Raw genomic sequence first — 22,283 nt, 5'->3', positions numbered from 1 at the left:
AGTAAAGGCCACCCTTTGCATGGCCACCTCGGTCTAGCTGGAAGCCAGCTACTTCGTGCTGTCAGCCTTGCATGTCAGCATGTTACCTTAGGGGTAATCAGGAGGAGCAGGCTCCTTCTGCCCCACAGAGGCATACAGTTAATTTTGATCTTCTATTTCTCTGGGTCCTTGTCTGGCTGCAGCACTCAGAGTGAAGGCTCCTTGCTCTGATCACACCACTGCTTAAATACTGACAATGGTTCCTACTTCAGAGGCAAGCTCCTGCTCCTTGATCAAACATCACAACTACTTACAGCCTGGTCTTCTCCTACACTGAAACCTCAAGCATGTGATGGGTAGCAGGTGTACCCCGCTGGCAAATTTAATCACCATTGACTTTATGATTGATCACAGCACTTTGTATAGTTTCCCACTACTCCCTATGACTCAACCTGAGGCCATATATGTTTTAAGGGAGTAAACTGAAGCCACCATGAAGCTCTGTTATCTCTGCCTGACATCTCTGGTCCTCACTCAGAAAGGTGTAACAACTTGCCGATCTCTTTGTGATGCTGGCCTGAGCCTATGTATGCTTTCTTGGTCCTTTGTACTGTTTTCACAGTTTCTCTGAAGCTACTCTCCCTTCTGCCATGTAGCTCCTTCCTGATTCAAAGACACGGCTTTCTCTCGTAGCTATCTCCCTCCTGTGGCAGCTGCCAAGATGCCCAGCCTCTTTGATCCGTGCTTTCCTTTTTAAACGCTAATAAACTTGTCCTCCATTATAATTGTGTTCAAATAATAATACAGTATACCTAAGAGTCAGACACAGCCCCTGTACTTAGAAAGGTGTCACTTCAAGGCTTTGTATAAATGTCACTGAGACTTCCAGAACATTCCAAGTTGGGAGGCAGGGAGGACTCTTCAATAAGAGTGCTTATTCCAAGTATGGGCTTAGCTGAGCCATGGTTCTACTGATCAAACTACCAAACAGTTTGCAGGTCCATGACCATTTCTGTCTTATCCTTCTCCCAGTTCAACACCAACATGGGTCTGGTCACATCTGCACTGGCCACACCTAAACAGAATGATCTTCTGTCTTACCATGAGGTCATATGATGAAATCAAGAGGTACAGATTTCAGGACTGGAACTCCCTCCCAGGTCAGTCACCCAGGGATGGCAAAGGGAGGAAGATGAAACAAACAGTGACACGACACAAGCACCATTTGTGTTGCTGGTTTTCTCTCCCCCCAACCCCATCCTGTGAGCATACTGCCTGACTCAAGACAGCACCACTCACATGACCTTAAATTCATGGAGCTGGGTACAGAGCACACAAAGAACTCTGTGACCTTCTAGTAAATTTCATCTGTGTTCTGGTGTAAAGCACAGACTGTGGAATTATCAAATTATCTTTATTTTGAAAGTAATAATTTCTAGATTATATGATTATCTGTGGACTGTGATTATTCTAAATTTTAGTAACAAGCTGCAGGTTTACTACATAAGTCAATCCTAACACAAGAACTGGAAGAAGTCAAGTTCCACTTGTAAAATCATTTTATTGGTATAAATATACATATGAATAAAATACTTTCAGCTTGTAATGTAAGTGAATATTTGTGAGATGTTTTATAAAGAGTAGTATTTAGATTTTTTTTTACAGGTGCCAAAATTTTCTTTTAAAAACCACACATTAAAAACTAATAAGCGGACAGAAATTAAAGGCCTTCAAAAACATGAATATTCATAAGACCTCATTCCAATCAACTATATACAAGAATCTGGGCTTCTCACACTCTGTTCTTAGCTGTGCTTGCTGATGGTCTGCAAATATTACCAACCAAGCTTTAAATGTACAAGTCTACATGGGGAAGGAAATGTCCCACAAAAGAATGCAAGAACAGTGCCCAAGATGTAATATATATATATATAATTTATACAAATTATTTATTAGTGTGCTCTGTTAATATAATTACAATGTGCAATTGCATACATCAAGAATAAATTGCTCTATCGACTCATGTGTGGGTTTGACATAAATGCACCCTGTAGCACCCCAGGATCTCCTGGATAGTTACTTGGGTGTGAGTCCAGTTACTTCATTAATTTCCAAAAACAACTCACCATGCAGGGCAATGTGTAGCTGCCTCAGAGAAATTCAAGTAGGGCCCATAGAATAATTGCTGGCTTTTTGTTGAAGGCATAAGAAACAATGTTTAGAAATCAAATGCCAAGAATGGGGGAAGACCAAAAATTTGCTTTAAAATATATATATATATATAAGAAAAAGAAGAAAGGGAGAGAAAGAAGAAAGCACCAAGAGAAGAGAGAAGAGGTACTGCCCCTGGCTCCTCTCTGAGGGCTGAGGAGAGCACCCTGCATGGGAAGGCTTGGGGTGGGCACCATTACACAAAAATAAACTCTTTTTCTGCCTCTTCTCCAGAGTCACTGGATTTGCTCCCTTGGTGACCATCTTTGCCTGAAGACCGTTGCTTTTGTTCTTGATACTCCTGGGCCGGGCCCCAGCTTCTCCTTGAGACTGAAATCAGAGGGCAGGGAAAAGGAACAGTTTATTGACAAGGCAGTAACAATATCCGGTGAATAACTGGGCGATGGGAGGGGCCATGAAAAGTGGGGTGGGCGTGGTCATGATGGACTGTTTCATTAACAAACCTACATTAAGCTTCGACACACTGTAGACAGAAGTTGAGGACAAACCAAAGAAGCCACAGGCAAGTGGACACAAGCAAACAGAAATGGGTAAGACCAGTCTATGATGGGGTGAACCCCGCATAGATGTGGATGAGAACTGAAGAAGATAGTAGGCAAGCAGGGGGAGAAGGCATCAGGAGTCCCCAAGGCTGCTCTGAGCCAGGTGGCCTCCACAGCCAAGACTGCCCACGGCACAGAGGACAGGGCACACAGAGGCTTGCAGAGGTGCTGGCTGGACCATGTCCCAATGCCATGCCTTCGGCTGGTTACTCAGACAGACCTTTCTTTCTGTGCTTCAGACCACCTGTGCTTCACTCCCTACAGATGAGGTCTGTGACAAAGCATTAAATAATGCCTGTGAAAGATTCAACCCTGCAGGTGAAGTACTCATTCCTATTGGCTGTTGCTGACTAGTAATGAGTAGAAGGTAATCTGGGAGGATTCACACAGCAGTGAGGTCTGAGCTTGGTTGAAATTGGGCTGTTTTGTTATATATATCTAGAACTTTCTACTTCATGTCTGGTGCTCTTCCCAATTAGACAGGTAGGTTTTGTCTATTTCTCTCTTTAAAGTCCATGCTCATTCTACCTATATCCTGGTTTCTCTGTCATCACACCTGGAAAAGAATTGGCTCAGAGGCTAAACTCCAGGCTAAATATTACTCTTACATCTATTGTAGAGACACCATCTGAGCTGAAAAAAATATCAAACCCACACCACATGGAAAGCAGCTTAAACAAAAAGCATAGCTGTTCTGACAGTCAAATCCCAAGAATCCAAACAGGAATAGTCTCCAGTCCTGGGAAGACACATGGACACGTGATTCACTCTATGCTTGTGACTACTTTCACATTTACATTATATTAAAAAAAAATCTTCTTGCTAAGGGTCCTATGGTTCAAATGATTACCTCAAGCTAGTGTTTCAGGAAGGGACAATCAAAATCTACATACAAATATATCAAGGGTCTCTTTCGAATTTAGCTGACATGATCAGATTCCAGCTTTTAACAAAAAGCATTGATTTTCAGTTAATAGGACTACCTTGAAATTATCCAAAATCCTGAAATGTGTTTGTGTGTGGGGGGAACAACTTTTCCGTCCCACTATAAAGACAAGTAATTAAATTATTTTAAAGATTTGATGTGTATGTGTGTGTACACACACATAGGTGCCCATAAAGACTAGATTTATTGTGAGCTACCTGACATGGATGCTGGGAGCCAAACTCTACAATACTGAACATACTGAAGCATTTCTCGAGTCTCTTAACATTGTGTCTTCTTTTTGACAGTAGCTTTCGGCAAGTTTTCAGAGAGGGCTGACACATAAGAAACAAATAGTTGCTTTTAAATACTTTTATTGGAAGAAAAAAATCTAAATGTACTTGTGTGGTTGGTCCTTCAGAAGTTGTTGATAAGCCAAGTTTGGAGGATAAAAAGATAAGTAAGTGTCTCTAAATATTTTGCCTTTCATCAGAAAAGCAATTTGATCCACGGAGTCTTTTAAGCCTGGGTGTGCGCTGAGGGGAGAGAAGAAATAAATTTATCCTGAGGACACTTGGCAAGAAATCTAACCTCAAAATTAGAGGGGACTTGTGCTGTCTTCTAGAACTTTTGGGTTCTAATTTAAACTAAAACCTTGTTCTTCCACAACAGAGAAATGGGAAGAAGTGTCTAACACTCCAGTGGGAGATTCAAGGGAAAATAATCAGGGAAAGGGAACTCATCTGACTTTAGAGAAAATCCATTTGCTTAAGTCCCTAGATTAAGATAATCAACTTTCCGATCCGCTTTTTAACTTCCCAGAAACACAAGTCCAAATCCATCTTACATGGAATGACACAAAAATATTTTCTAAATATAAAGACATTCGGGATCTAAAACTTGATGTCAAGTAAATCCAGAAGTAACCTCATAGATAAGGTCACACCAGCAAGCAGGAATGAAATCTAGAGGGATACATGATGGGAATCTTCTTGGAAAAAAGCAACCTGTATTTTCAACTTCAGCCAGGAACTGACCTAAGTTGATACTGGCTTCTGTGTCTTCCAGGTTAGAGAATTGGGGATAAGGGTAGGGAGGGAGGGAGGCAGCAAAATAAGGCAGTGGGGAGGAAGGGAGAGCAAAAAAAAAAATCACCAAGTTAACCCTCTCCTTTCTGGTTGCTAACACAGAGTCCTACTTAGCCATGAAACCAAGTCACAATGGTGACTAAGAGGAAAAGTAACAGTTTTAAGAAGGCCATGCATTTCACTACGATAGAAACACTGAAAATACATTCTAGAACAGAGCTGGAGCACAATGATAGAGCCTGTGTGAGGCCTTGGGTTTGATACTTAGGACCAATGGGGGAAAGCTCATTCCAAACACATTCACCTTCATTGATTAAATTGTGATTGCAGTGAAAAGGACCTTAGGAGCATCTGGCATGTCCTTCATATTAGATGCAGGCAGGAAGAACCAAACATAGAACTTGAAGAACTAAGCTCAGCACCCTACTGGTCTTCTAAACTATTAAATCCCAATCCTTGAAGCAAACAACTTTGTAGAAGGAATGTTCTTTGTTGAGTCAATTTCCAGCCCTTAGGGAAAACATTTATTTAATTGCATGCCATTATGATGTCAATTGCAGTAGAGTTAAGAATGCTAGGGTGTCCTGATGTACGGGACTAGCTATACACCTATTTATTATCATCCCATGTACTATTGATGGATAAAAGATACTCAAGAATATGAACTGAATGGTAACCTATTAAGTGGAAATACTGCCTTGCATATTCAAATCTTGTCTGAAGTGGAAATAAGTGTTGAGAACCTCAAACATAAGGTCTTTTCTTGAATCGGATTCAACTTAGCATATGTATATATGCAAATTTTAAGCCTTCTGAAATATGCATACAGACTTGGAGCTAGAGATTCAGATGCAAGCTTGGAAATGACTTCTCTATCACAAACTCCAGGGAGATACATATCTACTAGGATAAAACAGGGTATTTCTTTAAAATAATACTCTGTATGTGGACCTGCTTTTTAGTCTTTCTAGCAACAGTTAGAGAAATCTCAAGCAACTGCTGACTTTTTCCTGAAAATTTATTAATTGTTTTGAGATAGAGTTTTATGTTGTTCTCAATTCTCTGTGTAGCTGAAAATGACCTTGAACTCTAGACCTTCCTGCCTCTACCTCCCAAGTGCTGGGATGGCAGGTGTGCACCATGACAGTTATCTGCTCCTGAAGAATACTTATAGGGTGAGTGGGAAGTGGAACCTAGATCTGGATCCAGGGAAAGAAAGTTGAGCCAAGCACTAGCTTACAGACTGGGAGAACAGGCAAGAGTCTGTGGCTGTAGGCCAGATAATAGAAGCAGCAGAGGAAATAGGAAGGGACTCCCAGAATTGGGTCGTGACACAGACAAAGCCAAACAATAGCGCAGCTATTTTCTTCAAGAAAATAGGATAATTGTTAACAAAAATTTTACATCTTATCATCAGAGAGGAAAGGACATGAAATCAGTATCAAAATAGCCACACGATTAAACCACATCAACTGTGATTAAATATGCAGCATGCTTTGAGAACAATAGCTTCCATTTGTTTCATGAACACAGGCTTGGGGAATTAAGAAAGCACATTTAGTGCCAATGAGATTGCTCTTAAAAGACTTGAGAGTCCAACCCATGATTCTGTCAGTTGCTCTGCTAAATGCATTAAAAACAAACTAACCAGGGACGATTGAAAAAGCAGAGGCTATGGCGTTCTCAAAGGTGGAGAATAGGCACTAACAAAACAAAATGACATAGTAGACACAAATCACTTTAATTGAAGTACCTGTGACAATTTTGAGGTTCCCTATTTCAAGAAACCAAGGTAGCAAAGCTAATACAAGATGGTCCCGTTTAATCCTACCAAAATTTGACCCAATCCATCACAAGGTAATGAAACTACGGAGGTCATGGGAAAGTCAGAAACGGACACATGGCTTCTTCTCACTCTTTTCCCAGGAGTGGGTATATCCCTGTAACCACCCCCTTTTACTCTACATTCTATTGGCTGATAATGTGGTCCCAGGGGTAGCTTCCTGTGTGCTGTGTGAGTGCTTTCAGTGATCTTGGTATTGCACCAAGGGTGCCTTGTTAATGAGAGATGTAACTCTGTGGGTCTAATTGTTGAAAACGTAAATTTCTAGGATCTAGAAACATCCATGTAACCCCAACTGTACTTAATAAAAGACTGGAGAGTTTGTCCTATGAAGTCTCAAAAAATAATTAACTCCTTTTTACATATGTAGCTGTACACTGATGTCACTGATTGAAATTAAGAGAATTTTTTTTTGTAACATTAGACTACATTTCATATAAAGTGAAGTATTAACACAGCTCTGTGATACAAATATATCTACTACACAGGGAATCAATTGAAAGTAAAGCACAGATATGGAATGTAGCTGAGCTGTATAGAGCCCATTAAACAGGAGCAAGGTCCTACATTCTATCCTTAGCACAACACACACTGGCCATGTCCATTACAAGTAAAGGACAAACTAAACTGATTTTCAGCAGAACAGATGCTACTTAGCCCAGAAAGAATGAATGTTCTACCCTTCGATGACTTATTCTTCTTGCTTTGTGCTGTAGGCTATCCCTTAACTCCACCCTGTTATCCAGCTATAATATCTGAGTGGCAGGCAAAGGGCCACAGGGTCCTCTGATAGCACAGGCTTGTAAGCCAGGCCCTGGATGCTCTTGCTGATGGTGAGTTGGTAGGGACTTTGTGAGTCTTGTGTCTGTCTCCAAACACATTTTCTAAAAAGAAGCTTTCCCTATCATAAGTCATGCTCATCAACTTGATTCCAGAATGCGTAGAGAAAATGAAGGGCATGGCATTTATTACATTGGAATGCTGGGTCTCATGTCTGACCACAAGCATCTAAATGCCCTCACAGGGTAACCTCTGATAAAGTTTTATGGGAAGAAAAGAGCCTCACTCCAAGGGCAGATGTCCTTTAAGGAGATCTCACATAGCAGAGTTTGTTAGTTATACTCTTCTTCCTCAGTTTGGTATGATTTCATTTACATGAATTTTCCATTGTGGTCATTGGATGTGCCCCTTTGTGTCTTTTGGCACAGTGCTCATTGGAGAAAAGTTTACCATAGGGCCTAATGAAAGAGAAAGCAGAAAAGAGGGAATGCTGACATTTCCAATGAACTGTGTCGTAAAGTGGAAACACTAAAATGAATTGTCTTTTTAAGGTGGAAAAGTTAACAGGTAAGAAAAATCATGTATATGTTCCAAGATCTGCATTGGACTGGGGCCTTTTTGTTGATCTTTCCTAATACAGCGTGTGGCAATATTCATATGACCCCAAATACAAAAATTAACATCCATGCTCACTAAAATTTGAATACACAAACCCCTAAGGTAACTTGAAGCTCCCCATAACCTAGTTTTAGATCTTGATTTAATATTTGCCTCCCTGTAGAGGGACCATCCTGTTGCCCTATAGCCTAAGAATTCAGTTCTCTAAAGGATCTGACCCAGCCCCACCAACAGCTACTCAATTAAAGCTTGTTTGTTAGTGCCAGTTCATCAGCTTCAGGTCAGCGAGGGATGAAAACTGAAGGCTCTAACCATTTGTTGGCTGTGACTTCCTGTACCCAGGTGCATTCACTTCCTCTTCCGCAATGGTGAAGTAGAGTTTTGAAGATCTTTTCCCTCTACTGGAAGGCTTGCCACTGTCATGATCTGAATGCCTTTTGAAATAATCTCCTCTTTGCACTACTGAGGAAAAGGGATCCATTTTACCCTTTATAGTAGCAAATACAACAATGTGTTGACATCCATGTTAAAATGATAAATATTAAAACGTAAATATCAGCTCATCCACCCGAGTTAGGATTCAAAGAACTTAAGAGTGTTGGTCCTGGGCAGATCCATTGTTGTCTACAGAATTCATCAGCCAACATTATGGAAATGTGCAAAATGAGGTGAGTTCTGATCCTGCCCCAGAAAGCTAGTAACAAAAACGCCCCCATATTATCATTTTGATTCCAAGATGGATTAACAAAAAAAAAATCACATTTACTATGGAATAATCTGGAAGAATTATAGTCATTTACCTGTTTCAGAAATTAGTTGGGCACTCTAATCCAGAGGGAAGCAGAACAAGGAAATGAAGTAACCAGCATAAATAACACACAACAGAAAGAGACAATAGAAAGGCTTTTAGAGAGGAAGGCAGGGCTCATGAGTGGTTGCCATGTCTTCTACCCCACCAATGACCAGCTAGCTCATAGGCTGAAGTCAACATCTGAACACTGTGCTTGGACTTTGTGTATTTTCAGCCTGACATCAGTACAGAGCACCATAACCTGTCAGTAGTTCCTTCTGTTTCCAGACAGGAAAGTAACCCCAAGAAGGGCTCTGTAGTCTCAATCAACTCTCAGTGGACAAGCAGATGAAGCATCACTTGCTGGGAAGGAGGGTTTTGAAGGAGGGAGTTCTTGAGGGGCTGGCTGTACTGTTTGGAATTCCTCACTTCTCCACAGCAGCGCTGAGCTTTCCAGTGGTCTCTTATGTTACTCCCATTGTCCTGAGAGCTTTGATTACCTATCAGGTATGTCCAACTTTTTGACACTTGGGAAACCATGCAATTGAGTTAAAAACAAAACAATCCCCCAAACCACAAACATCTGCTGAAAGCCCAGTTGCTTCAAGTAAACAGCATTTCTGTGTTGAGCTGCAGTCATATCTGCTCTTAGCCAAACTCAGCGGCAGGTGGCTCTCAGATTAGAGACTGGACACTCCCATGCAGGGATCATTTCCCGAAAAATATTCTATTCAGAAATTTACAAACCTCAACTCTCTGGTCCCCACCCACCCATTTTGTGTAAATTCATCGGCATTCCAATTGTCGTTAACAAGATGCAGCATGTTCCCACACATCACGAACCCTCCCCCCATGTCTCCCTGTTAAAATCCTCAGACATTGTCAAAGCTTTCTTCAAAGCTAAGGGTGAAGACAGAAACTGCAGAATGGAAAGACAAGAAGGGTGCCAATGGGGAGGCACTGAGTGGGAGACCTGGTTATGAGGGGCTCTTAGGGGTGAGCTTGCTCTGAACGGCGCTCCCAAAGGCTCTTCTCCATAGAGAGATCCCTGCTAAAGCTCAAGCAAGTGCAGCTAAAGCTCTAGCAAGTACAGCTGGCATCCCCGCTGTGAACTGAGGATGTAATACCAGCTCTCTCTTTAGCTTCTTTGACAAAAGTAGTTTACCAGCTTCTTCCCAATCCCCACCTTCACCTGTCTGTAAACAGTAGCAGAGAGAGACTTCCACCTATCAAATAAGTTTGCAGAATGCAGACAGAAGAGCAAGTAGCGTTATTTACTTTTTTTTTATTAGATCCCTAAGCCACAAGGATAATAGACAACTGTGCCTTCCGTTAACTCAGCCTAAGACTATTACCAAGAAAAGAAAACAAGCTACCAGAGCTGGAGAGATGACCGAATCCTGAAGTACCATAAATATAAAGTTAACAATGCAGCTCAAACCACAGCAAGGATCTGGACATGGGGATTAATTGCTTTTTAATAGTGCATATCTGGTTTAGAGCCAGCATTGTGCGATACTTTACCCAAAAGCCAACTGTGCATTTGAAATAATAAAGCAAGGCCAGGCATTGTGACTCAGTCCTGTAATCCAAGCACTTGAGAGGCTAAGGCAAGAGGCTCACCATGAAGTTGACTGAAGCCAGCCTGAATTACATAGTGAGTTTCAGGCCAGCCACTACATGATGAGACCTCTGCTTCAAAAAACAAACAAACAAACAAACAAACATCCAACAAAAATCCCTAAAATAATAAATAAAGAAAATTAAGTAGGAGAAAAGAAAGAAACACCATACATGTTACAGTAACCTTAGCCTGCCTTACCCTACTCAATCTGTTTTTGGGTGTACGGGGCCCAGCATGCAAATCATAGGAAAATGCCTTTCTCACTTCAGTAAACTAGAGGGAACACATTGGTACAGTGATACTCTGGGAGTGTCTGTCTATACAGGGTCCACACTTCTGAGGAGGTAGAACATTTACTCATGACCCAGAGTGTTCAGTGAGCCTCGAGGTCCCACAGGGCAGATGACATGCTTCTGAGCCATGGCAAAGTTACTGTTCTTCAGCTGCCCTTCAACTGTGATGACAAGTGATATACTAGCTAGGGGGTGCTTTTCTTAAAAATAGTGAGACCTAGAAACTTATGCATGAGCCCTAACATGCTGCGAGCCAGATGAGAATTACTCCTGTAGAGAAGGTGGGTCTCTGGCTAGGTGGCTCGGCTATTCTTTTCTTTCTTCATGAAGTCCTAATGTCAGACATAATGCCAATTCATGCGCCCTGCCTTGCTGGTTCCCACATTTAAATCCAATGGATGCTGACTTGAACTCCAAGAAATGGCTTAAGTCTGGGACTAAATCCTCCCCTTTGAAATGATGGAGAATAAATCCAAAGAAAAAATGTTCTTACCTTCCTGGGAGAAGGTCCTAGGACTGGACTGTGAGCTGCTCTGGCCATCACGCTCCTTGTCCGAGGAAACTTTTTTGAGGATGGGTGGAAGAAGGGCAACTTTAGGGGAACTAGGACCAGATGGAGAGTCTGGGGTGTCTTCTACAGGAGTACAAAGACACAAAACAAACTGTTCTACAATTTGTATTCCAACACACATGTACATACATACACATATGTACATGTCTCTGCATACATGGAATCCAGTGCTTTAGGAGTAATTTGAAAGTTTTGGACCCATCAAGGACTTTGGTTTCTGGACCTACAAGAAGACTAAATGATCTCCTGGGCTAAAAAGATGTAAAGACAGCCAGGATAAGAATTCTCCGTTCTTATCTGAAATCCAGCATCACTTCACCATGTAGGCCAGGTAAATCCTTACATACATATGACTCATAAAAAAAGAAAAATTATCATAGAATGTTCCCTGCCAAGTATTACTTCTGTATTTCTGCTAAGTGAAGTAATTAGCATCATGAACAATAAAGAAGAAGTGGTGACAATTATGAAAAGTTGAAATACATACAGATCTGAATCTATGCTGCAAATATTCAATGAGCTAATATTTGACAGTGGGACTCTAAGTGAACCACAGGTTCCTTCTGCCTCAGACACAAAGTTGTTGATTGTCTTAAAACATGCACTGTATGTAACACAATGCCTTTACCAGTTTTCAGAGCTAGTAAGTCACAACACACATGCCCATACATAAACATACAGACATGGAATCCAGTGCTTTAGGAGTAATTTGAAATCATGGACTTTATGACCCATCAAGGACTTTGGTTTCTGGATCTTCAAGGAGATTAAATGATCTCCTGGGCTAAGAAGGTGTAAAGACAGCCAGGATTAGAATTATAGGCTCTTATCTGAAAGGACTTAGGAACTATGCCTTTTCCCTGCTCCATTAGCATGAGTGGGATTCTCAAGCCAGTGTGTCCACCTACATGTGTGTGGAAGACAGCCTACAGGCAGGCTCTCTTCGGCCTCACATTCGCACTTCTAGTCTCAGAAGTAAAGTTATTACAAGACTCAGTGACCCTATAATCCTTCAGAATCATCAGGAAGAAGAACAGAGAAGACAGACTTGCAACACAGCTGACTTCTCAAGCCTTATAAAGCACTATGAGTTCATGAGCACAGCTTCTAATGTGTCCTGTGCTATGAGACAAATGGTACAGCTGAAAGGGAAAGCTTACACCAGAGCGAGGAATATAGCTAGCTTTACATTTGGCATCAGCAACTAGGGAATTGAGATTATCCATGAAGTAGGTTAGATGTTATGGGGTGTTCCCTTACTTCAAACAAAAAACACATGTAGCCCCCAAAGTCACCAAGCCTTCTGTTGGTAAATTTCTGCTTTTCCGGTACTTAGTCTGTCTGTGACTTGTCTCATCCTGTAGACCAGGCTGGCCTGGGACTCACTATGCAGCCCAAGCTAACTTCAAACTCAGCAATTCTCCTGCCTCAGTTTCTCAATTAGAGGATTCACAGGAAGATAATGACAATTTGATGAAGATGGCAAAGCTCTAGCCCTACCTGTTTCCTAATTTTTTTCTGGGGAAATTATAGAGACGAGGAGGAAAGACGAAGGGCAGCTCATGTTTCATCACGTTACTGATTCAACCTTTGATGGTTTGAATTTTTTTTACAGTATTTTTAAAGAAGGCCTAATATAGAACTTTATTTTTACATAAAAATATGGCAGAACTCAACCCCTTCCAAGTATTTTAAAGTTTCTTCTATAAGACTTTTTACATCAGCAAACACCTTTGTAACTGGCCAGAGGATTAATCTCTTGGATAGTGTTGGCTGTACCTAGCACACAGTCACATAAGCAATGCATCTGCAGGACACTTGCACCAACTGAGGAAATCTTATTTTCAAAACAGGCCCACAGTTTGCCAAAATCTGTTCTAAATCTCTGATATGTCAGCAAATATGATTTACAGCCATACAAGCCTGTGCTGATCTCACTGACAGCTTTTGTCTTTACGTTGGCCTTCTGTGTTATCTGAATACCCTGGGGTGATGATTTCAGAAGTAATACCAGCATACCCAGGGTGGTTTTCCTGACATCTGCAGTCTTAGGTCCCACCCCTCATATGTGGTGGGTTTTGGTATTGAATCTGTTAGTCCTCTCCAGTTCCCAGCTCCTTCAGGTTTGATGTGTTTCTCAGTTCCAGCTTCCTATTCTCCACCCATTTCCCCCGCTAAGGAGTCTAGCCTATTTTACCTACTCTTGTGGGCCACCTGTGGATGCAGCCAGATCGCATCCAGTCTGACTCACAGACTACTAATGCCCTTACCAGGTCGGGAGGCAGTTCTTGGCTTCTGTGGGATCGAAGGCCGGGCTGAAGGGCTGGGCTTAGGAGATTGAAGGAGGGGCTTCGGGCTGGTGGGCATGCTGGAGGAGCTTCTGGACCTGCAGCCCCCATCCGCTCTGGGTTCCACTTTGGCATTCTTTTCTGGTATTCCCAAACCAAAGCGGGCCTCTGGAAGACCCGGTTGCAGTTTAGGCACTAAAATGAGAAGTGGTTCAAAACACATTCTAAACATCAAAAGTCACAGAAACCAATCATATGAATATAGCTCTGGTTATCATCCCTCATTATGGATCTTCAGAACAAAAGCATCCATATCAGTGGGTTTTTAGAGTCAAATGCTAGTGTAGGGCTGGTTTTCTTCACGGAAACATGACGACCTGATAGCACGTTTCAAAAGGGTCTCACTGGTCCAGAGACTGCCAGGTAGAAGAGCCAACAGAGGGTAGAGCTGGGAGAGAGGATTCCTCTAAATGGCCTAAGCCCTCCTTCCTGTTTGTGGAGCCTGCTGTGATCATTGTCCACTCTGGGACTACCTACTTCAATTTCTCTGTGAAGTGCTTGCTTTGCTTTGCTAAGTAAATGGCTTTAATAGTTGCTGTCTCTCCTCTGATTTTTTTTTTCCTTCCAGAAGACAAGAACTGAGAGATGCTTGCAATAAGATGTCATATTTTAAAATACTGTACTGTGCAGTTCTATTGTCATATGCAAGTAAAGGTAATTCTTCAGAAGATTGAAGTCTTTGAGCTTTTCTGAGATCTGACAGGCGGGACAGGCACACCAACAGGAAATGCCTCCGTTCTGGTCAGTGACCAACCCATTAGGGATCTGGCTACAAGGTGAAGGAAGAAGGCTGTGCTGACAGTTTTGTCCTGGTTGCAGGCTTAATGGAGAAAGTTCTGGAAAAGTCATCCCATCCTTTCCTAGCCACAGTACAGTTGCTGTTCGCAGTTAACATGCATCTGGCAAAACCGGTGAGCATTCTAAGAGGACTTACGAATTACCCCTACTTTCCACCCAATGTAGCTTATCTATTACACCTAAAACCTCAAGGGAACAAAGCATGGGGGGTTCCATCCACACCTGAGTTACAGGAGAAGAGTATTTCCTCCTGGCAAACAAAAAAATTGCCCTCCTTTGATACTTCATCCCAGCTTATTGCTCAAAGCATCATACCTTGTCCCTTTACCAGAATGCCCACAATTTAGGCATTTGTCAAAAAGAAAAGGTGTGTGTGTGTTAATCTGAATTTCCTACATCTGGGAAATCAGAAAAAAGAATGTTTGCTAAGATGATAGCTGCAGAGACAGGAGTAACACCCCAGGAGGAGCTGGGACGGGAAGGGACCCGTGTTTTAAGTTGAGGGGAGAGTGCTAGGCCCTGCTCTTGCATTTGTATTCTTCCAGTCACAGGTGAGTCCCCAGATTGGAAGGTGAATGCTTTTCCTCAGGGGATGAATCAATACTTCTGCTTACCTGTCACGCCGCTATCTAAACGCTCTGTGCTGCTCAAGACTGGGCTGGAAGGATCCTGGGAGAGGACATCATTGCCAAGCTTCTAAAAATTCAAGAAATAGCCCCCCCCCCAAGAGTACATTTGAAATATAAAGGAAAAGAATCAGTAAAGCAGATAATGAACAACGACAGTGCTCTTGCACTCTGAGGGCTTGCAGTACCCACAAGATCCACATGAGGGGGTCACGATCTAGAAAGATAAAGGATTACAGGTTTGCTGCCCAGGAAATCAAGTTTTTTGTATGTTTATGTTTGCTTTTCTTTTGTTTTGTGATTGCACCCCACTTTTTAGCCTAGACTACTCTAGAATTCACTATATATAGTCCAGGCTGGCTTCAAACTCATGATCCTTCTATCTTAGCTTCCCAAATGCTGGGATTTTAGTCACAAGCTTCTAGGGAATCCAGTTTTAAAGCAATGGAGATGTCAGAGAGACAGCTCAACAGTTAAAGGTGCTTTCAGCCAAGCTAAAGACCTGTGTCAAGGTGGTGGAAAGACTGACTCCTGTAACTTTTCCTCTAACTTCTCCACATACATGATGGCACATACATACCACAGACAAACATATACACATGAAATACATAAGATTTAAAAGCAACTGAAGCTTTTCCATCCTTGGTGTACAAACCAGGCTTAAGGGCCTTCTAGTACGCTAGGTCACCCTTGCCACTGAAACAGAACCATAGGACATAGACTTGCCATCAGGAGATAAATGCAGATGACAGGGCTCTAGTGCTGGGAATGAAACCCAGGCCTTACACATGAGACACACACAACACCTAGCTACACCCTCCACTCCCAGTGGGATTTATAAGAGCCTGCCAGGGAGAGGAGTTTGTGATGGCCTAGGAGGGACAGGCTATGGCAGTCTGAGGGTAGAAGCTGAAACTGGAGAAGAAAAAAACCGCTTTCTCCCTCATAGTGCAGAAGGCCACATTTGAGCGAGGGCCTGAAACACAAGAGGTGGAACCAAAAGACCAGCATTTGCAACCTAAAATGTAGTGTGCTGGTTCCTGCCTAGAGTTTCACCAGTAGGAAGGCTGAAACAGGAAGTCTGTGGCCAAGTTCAGGGCCAACCTGGGTTAGTGATGTTGGAGTCAGCCTGAGCTACAGTGTGAGATTCTGTCTCAAAAAAAAATTTTTTTAATAATAATTAAAATACAAAAATGAGATGACCAGGTAGAGCAGTAGGTACTCTGACCTGCAGCCAGATTACCATTCCTCATTTAAAAAGGAAGAATCTGCCACCCACTCCTAGATTCAATATGGCATCCACGGTCCATAGTGCAGGTGATTAATTCCCTGTGACTCATTGGTTTTCATGCTGTTCATTGCTAGGAGGTAGCAGAGAGGTGTATCGGTCTCTCAGCTCCTGGTTTTGAGGATGCTGAATGGATCCCAGCACCACTGTGACAAAAAACATATGATCTGGCATTGCTGTGAAAAAGTGATCTCGAGCGAAGAGGACCCCATGCCAGTCCCCTGTGCAGGTGTTTGCAGGGCAGAGTGTGACACGCCATGGAGTCCTATCTATGTGGGACTTCCCGTCTCTCCTCTTCCAATGGCAGAGCCAATTGTATCCCAGCCATGGATGCTCATGTTTCTACCTTTGTAAACAACTCAGCGATGCATTCCCGGAAGCATTCTAACACTAAATTTTGAAAGGCTTTCTATTATTCTGAGTGAATAACTTTTTAAACAAATACTGTTTAAAGGAACACTAGGTGGCACTATGAGAACATTAACATAAACCTGGAACACAAGCAGAACTACAAAACCAGAAGGATTCTGTCACTCTGAGCCAATTCATGTATCAGTCCCAAGTACATGGGAAACCACTCTAGAATTCCTGACTTTTCACCAACTAGCTGTTGATCACAGGAAACAGTGATAAACACTTCATTAAGAAAAGACAACATTTGCTGCTATAAATGTATAAAATATTTAAGCATCTGGCTCATGGTGGGGTTGAAGTATTTTTCAGCACCCTGCGTAGTAAAGATCAATAATGTCTTCCTTAGGGGACCAGTAGGAGACAGCTATGTAGGCTCTCCCAGCTTTGGGCTATAGTAAGGGCATGGGTGCAGTGTATGTTGGGGGGTGGAGTAGAGTAGCTATCTGTAGCTGGGAAACTGCTGGATAGTAGAACTATGGTGAACAGCTGCAAATCTTACAGGATGCAGAGTTTAATAAACAGCAGATGTTAAGGGGTAATACAAGAGCCCTGTCTGCTGTGTAGACCACCTTTTACTTCCTCCAAGCCAAGCCCCACTGGGGAGGACCATTTCCTTCTGATGCCTTGAGCACAACAGATGCACAGATTCCCTTTCCCTGGGGAACTTTTCCTAGAGCTCAGGTCGATGCGTACAACCTGGGCACATTTAGCTTAATCATCACTACAAGGATACATTCCTTTAAGAAGCTATAGAAGAAAACAGACAAAATTCCAAAAAAGAGACTCAAAACAGTAACTCAGCTGACAATGAACTTGTGCAAGACCCTGTGGGCGGGGCTGATCTCTAGTACCACAAAGCTTAAAGGGAGGGAGGAAGGGAGGTAAACTCTTTTAAGCTGAATTTTGAGGAAACTCAACATTTTTCTTTTCCTTTTTCAAAAATTTCCTTTTGTGTGCTGGAGAATGAACTCAGGTCCTCAGACACACCGGGAAAAAGTTCTACCACTAAGCTATATGCTCAACCTTGAGACTTAGCCACTTCTAAACTAGTGTTGCTTTGTTCATAGCAGTGACAGTGGACTCAGCAATCAATCAGTTCTAATAGGAGACCCTGATTTTTCTTTTGAATTTTAAATCGAGAATATGGAAAAGAACTTTGAAGCCTGGGAAAAGCTTAAGCCATGAACTACATGGGGACACACAGTAGGTCTTCAGTGACTCTCTGCCTGCCACTTGTTTTTTGCCCATTGGTTCTGCCATCTCTAGCCACCTTCAGAACCTCTGCTCAGATTCACCTGAGCCAGCCCTATCTGGGGACCAGTTCTTGGAGGATTCTACCAAAAGCACAGGGAAGCCACAGGTGGGGCATACCTTTAAAGCTCTCAAAAGTATAATAACTCTGAGCCGGACAATAACTCCAAGGAAGAGGACTGAGCCAGGGGGATCACCAGGGGTTTGGGGCCACCCAGTGCTACACAGAGAATCTGACACCAACCTGGACCACAAGGCGAGTTTGAGGAGAGCCTGTGTTACTGTGTGGGACTCTGTCTCAAAGCAAGCAACGGATTAAACAAACAAAGCCTGGCCTCGGGCAGGGAAGACAATGAGTAGTTTGGAACCTGGGCTCTGAATTCTTTGGAAACAAATCTTTAGGTGTTACATTTTTAAACATTTTCTTTGTAAGGTTTATTTTATTAGTGTTTTACTTGCATGTGTATGTATGTGTACCTCATGTGTATCTGGTGCCCTTAAGAAGACAGTGTCTGGTTCCCTGGAACGGAAGTTGCCGATAGTTCTAAACCACCATGTGGGTGCTGGGAACTGAACCAAGGTCCTCTATAAGAGCAACAAGTGCTGGCAACCACAGAGCCATCTCTCCTGCACCCAGTATTTACATTTCTACCTAACCAACAAGCCATTTTTCTGTACCTCTTTCCCCAACGAAGTAAATGTACAAACCTAGACAAAGGGCCCCCTCCTTACCTTCTGCGCACTCGCTGCTCTCCGCTCCTGCTTGGCCTTCATCTCGGCCAGCAGCCCACTGCCCATCACCTGCACATAGCGCCGGCCACCCTGTGGGCTGCCCCTGCTGTCACTGCGCTCAGCCCTGCCAGCTTCCTCTGCCGGACCCTCCTCCAAGGGTTCTGGTGTCTTCATCTCCTCTGTGCGTTCTGGAGCACCATTGTGCTCCGCTGCCTTTATCTCCTTCCTGGTGGTGTCCACGGGTGGGCTCCGGATTGCCCCTTTCGGGGAGGAGAGCTCTTCCGTCATCAGGACTGTGGGTGGCCGCTCAGATCTTGACCTGGATTTAATTAGGTTGAGAAAGCCACTCCTCCTAGAATCCCGTTTTTTCTTCTCATCTCCTTCCCCGAGTTCGTGGGTATCTGAGCAGCGTGTGGATGATCTCCTGCACCACAACCAAGAGATAGAAACTGTCGGCTTGGCCATGAAGACAAGTTCCATGAGGACTTAGTCAAGGGACATGAAGGTGACCACTGCATAAACAGCCACATTCTGTAGCATTTAAAAAGTTAAGAAACATAAAAACTTAGGATCTTCCTCATAGCTACCAATGAGGAAACTAAGCGCATAGACTATGAAGGAATCTGACGGAGTCAGGCAGGATTGAAGACAGACTTGTGCTTTGTAGAGATTAAAGGCTTAAGAGTGAACTGTCTTGGGCTGTCTTGGGACATAATTGGGCAACTGCTCTGTTTAATTTGGGGGACACTGAAAAGGGCTTCCTTGACCACCAGTAATTTTTAGGTCATTGGTGAAATCCAACACTTGGTGCTCAATCCTGGCAAATATTTGAATCTTTGCTTAAACGGAATACATTGCTAGAAAAAGCAACAAAAGACCAGGGACTCTAATATTTGAAAGATGGAGTAGGAGGGTCGCAAGTTCAAGGTTAGCCTCAGCTATATGAAGTGCAAAGTCAGTTGGGCTACAGGAGGTCCTGTATCTAAAAACAAAACTAGACTTAATAAGCTTAAATTTTGGGATACATTTTCAGGAAGAAAAAAACAATTAAAACTTGGGAAGTGGGGAAAAAACCAAAACCAAAACCAAACAAAAACCAAACAGAATGAGTGCCACAAGGGACCTGCCACTCAAAGCTAGAGCCGGGGTCTCCCCATAGCTCCTCAGAAACTCCATCAACATTGGAACCAAGGATAAATGCGAAAGGAACAACAATAAAAACCTCAAACCACACAGGTGAGAATAGGAACACTACTTGAAAGCCCAACGAGCACAAAATAGCTTCATGGATCTGAGCGACTGAAATATAAACTAGGGGTCCAGGAGCAGCTAGAGCCTCAGGGACCGCAGACCGCAGAGGAGGGTACTTCCGGAAGTAGCTTTAGGGGCTGCTGACCGCGGAGCAGGGTACTTCTGGAAGTGGAAGTGGCTAGAAAGCTTGAGGCATGGGGGAAGATTGGCTGAAAGCCAAGATTCACTGAGTGTTATTTCCACTTTTCAAGCCGCAGGTTGGGGTGGAGGTGGGGGGATAGGGGGACGGTGGGGGGGGGGGGGCGGCGGGGGGAGAAAAAAGAAGAGGCATGGAGCCAGCAATCGACACAACTTAATTTGTGATAACGATGCATTATAAAAAACTATCCAAGAATAAATGACATATTGGTGGGTCTTTCTGCCAAGTTATGCTATGTTAAGCTGTAAGACCAGTATAAAAGAAGACCATTAATTAGGCGCTAAAGCTTACAAGCGTCTATAAGCTCCACCGCCATGGATATGAGACTTAACTTATTTCCACTCTGACATCCTGCGGAGCACAGATAAGACTCACCAATCCCCGGCCTGGCCAGCCCTTTCCCAGCTCTCCCATCTGCCAGCTATCGGAAAGGTTTAAAACATTCTAAACTTCATCTCCAAGGTGAAATATTCTTCACAAACATAATCCAAACTCAGAGTGTGTTCTGGTATGTATCAGCTTTTAGTTACAGATCAAAAAACTTCAGAAAAATCATGTATAAAGACAGAGGGGTTTTAAGTTGAACTTTATTCATTTATTTATTTATTTATTTATTTATGGTTGAGGCAGAATCACACAGATCAGGGTGGCTTGGAATTCACTAGGCCACACTGTTTTCCAGGCTGACTTCAAATTTATAGTAATCCTCCACCCCCAATCTTCTGTGTGCTAGGACTGTAAGCAAGTCCCACTACGCCCACCTCCAGCTAAAGTATCATTGATCTGTCTTCTAAGGAAACAGCATCCTAGTAATAAGAAAATACAGAGGAAAATCCTTTAGTTTTCCTGTTGTCATGATCAGATGCCCAGAGACAAAACCTATTTAAGGAAGCAATGGTTTGCTTTGGCTCACAGTTCAAAGGGACAGTCCACGATGGAGAGACAGTCGTGGGTACAGTGTTAATTATGCATCTACAGGAAGGAAGGAGCATGCTCAGCTGGTTTTCTCCTTTCCATGGAGTCTGGGACTGGATACAATATGGCTGCCATCAGTCAGGCTGCATCTGCCCGTCTCAGCGAACCTAATCTAGATAATGTCCCACAGGCATGCCTAGAGGCTTGTCTGTGTACTAGGTGATCTAGAGCTGTCAATAACAACACAACAGTGTAAGATGGAGGGCCCAGCACTACCTCTCCTGCCATTTTACTGCCCAGCCTGCCAACAGATCAAATTATGAACAAGAAATTCAAATGATGCAATGCCAGTGTATGTGATGCTCACTGCCCTGAAATAGAATCTTCCAGATGACTATGAGGAAAGTCCCTGGCCTAGCAGATGTGTGCCTTGGATGTGAAGGGCATGGGTATGGGACAGGTCCCACAGTTCTTTGTTTAATGGGTCAGTGGCAAGAGCTTGAGAATTAGAATTTCTAGCAAGTTCCCAAGCAAGACCAATGATACTTTGCTTGAGAACATGTTTTATAAATTCAACCAAACAGCAAATCTCTTCTATGAGACTATGATGCCTAGACAAATTATAACTATTAGCTCTTTAAATGTGAACAAAATAGTTTTTAATAAATGACTGGAAACTTACTTGCAATCCATTTTAGTCACCTTCTTGGTGAAAAACTCATCTACACCTTCATCCACTCTGCCCATGAGTCCATTCTGTTCCCCATCATTGGGGATGATGCTGATGGCACAGATCTGCAAAAGAAACATGACTTCACACCACAGTCAACTGAGTGCACCTTCAGTTTTGCCGGATTCAACAACCTACAACACAGCCATGATTCATTATGATAGGGATCACATGATTTACAGAAACAGAGGCCAGGTGTAGACCCATAGCCTAGCGAGGAAGAAACTGGTTTATAGACACGATGAGCATTATGTTGGTGATTGTGGGGCACAGGCTTTGGCGACATCAGCCATGTTTAACTCAGTATAGCTGGAGAGAGGGGTGGGTTTCAAGACAGTTTGTTAGTAGCCCTGGCTGGCCTGGAACTTATTATGTGGATCAGGCTAGGCTGGCTTTGAATTTGCAGCAGTTCTCCTGCTCACTAGTGCTGGGATTCAAGCATGTAT

At 42.9% G+C, this 22,283-nt stretch overlaps 1 protein-coding gene across 1 annotated transcript in view; it reads right to left on the bottom strand.

The window, feature by feature from the left end:
- Window positions 1-1,646: 1,646 nt before the first annotated feature.
- The window catches only part of Carmil1 (capping protein regulator and myosin 1 linker 1), a 163,961-nt gene continuing 143,324 nt past the window's right edge, over window positions 1,647-22,283 (bottom strand). Inside the window, exons 31-36 of the mRNA XM_028776338.1 lie at window positions 21,790-21,902; window positions 18,743-19,166; window positions 15,046-15,127; window positions 13,556-13,768; window positions 11,208-11,348; window positions 1,647-2,520 (exon numbers count right to left, since the gene is read on the bottom strand). Of these exons, the coding sequence (XP_028632171.1) occupies window positions 2,387-2,520; window positions 11,208-11,348; window positions 13,556-13,768; window positions 15,046-15,127; window positions 18,743-19,166; window positions 21,790-21,902 (1,107 nt within the window). The 3' untranslated portion in view covers window positions 1,647-2,386. The remainder of the gene's footprint in view (window positions 2,521-11,207; window positions 11,349-13,555; window positions 13,769-15,045; window positions 15,128-18,742; window positions 19,167-21,789; window positions 21,903-22,283) is intronic.

This window comes from Grammomys surdaster, unplaced genomic scaffold (assembly GCF_004785775.1).
Source record: "Grammomys surdaster isolate TR1022 unplaced genomic scaffold, NIH_TR_1.0 267, whole genome shotgun sequence".
Lineage (NCBI taxonomy): Eukaryota > Metazoa > Chordata > Mammalia > Rodentia > Muridae > Grammomys > Grammomys surdaster.
This window is presented reverse-complemented; position numbering and strand designations above follow the sequence as displayed.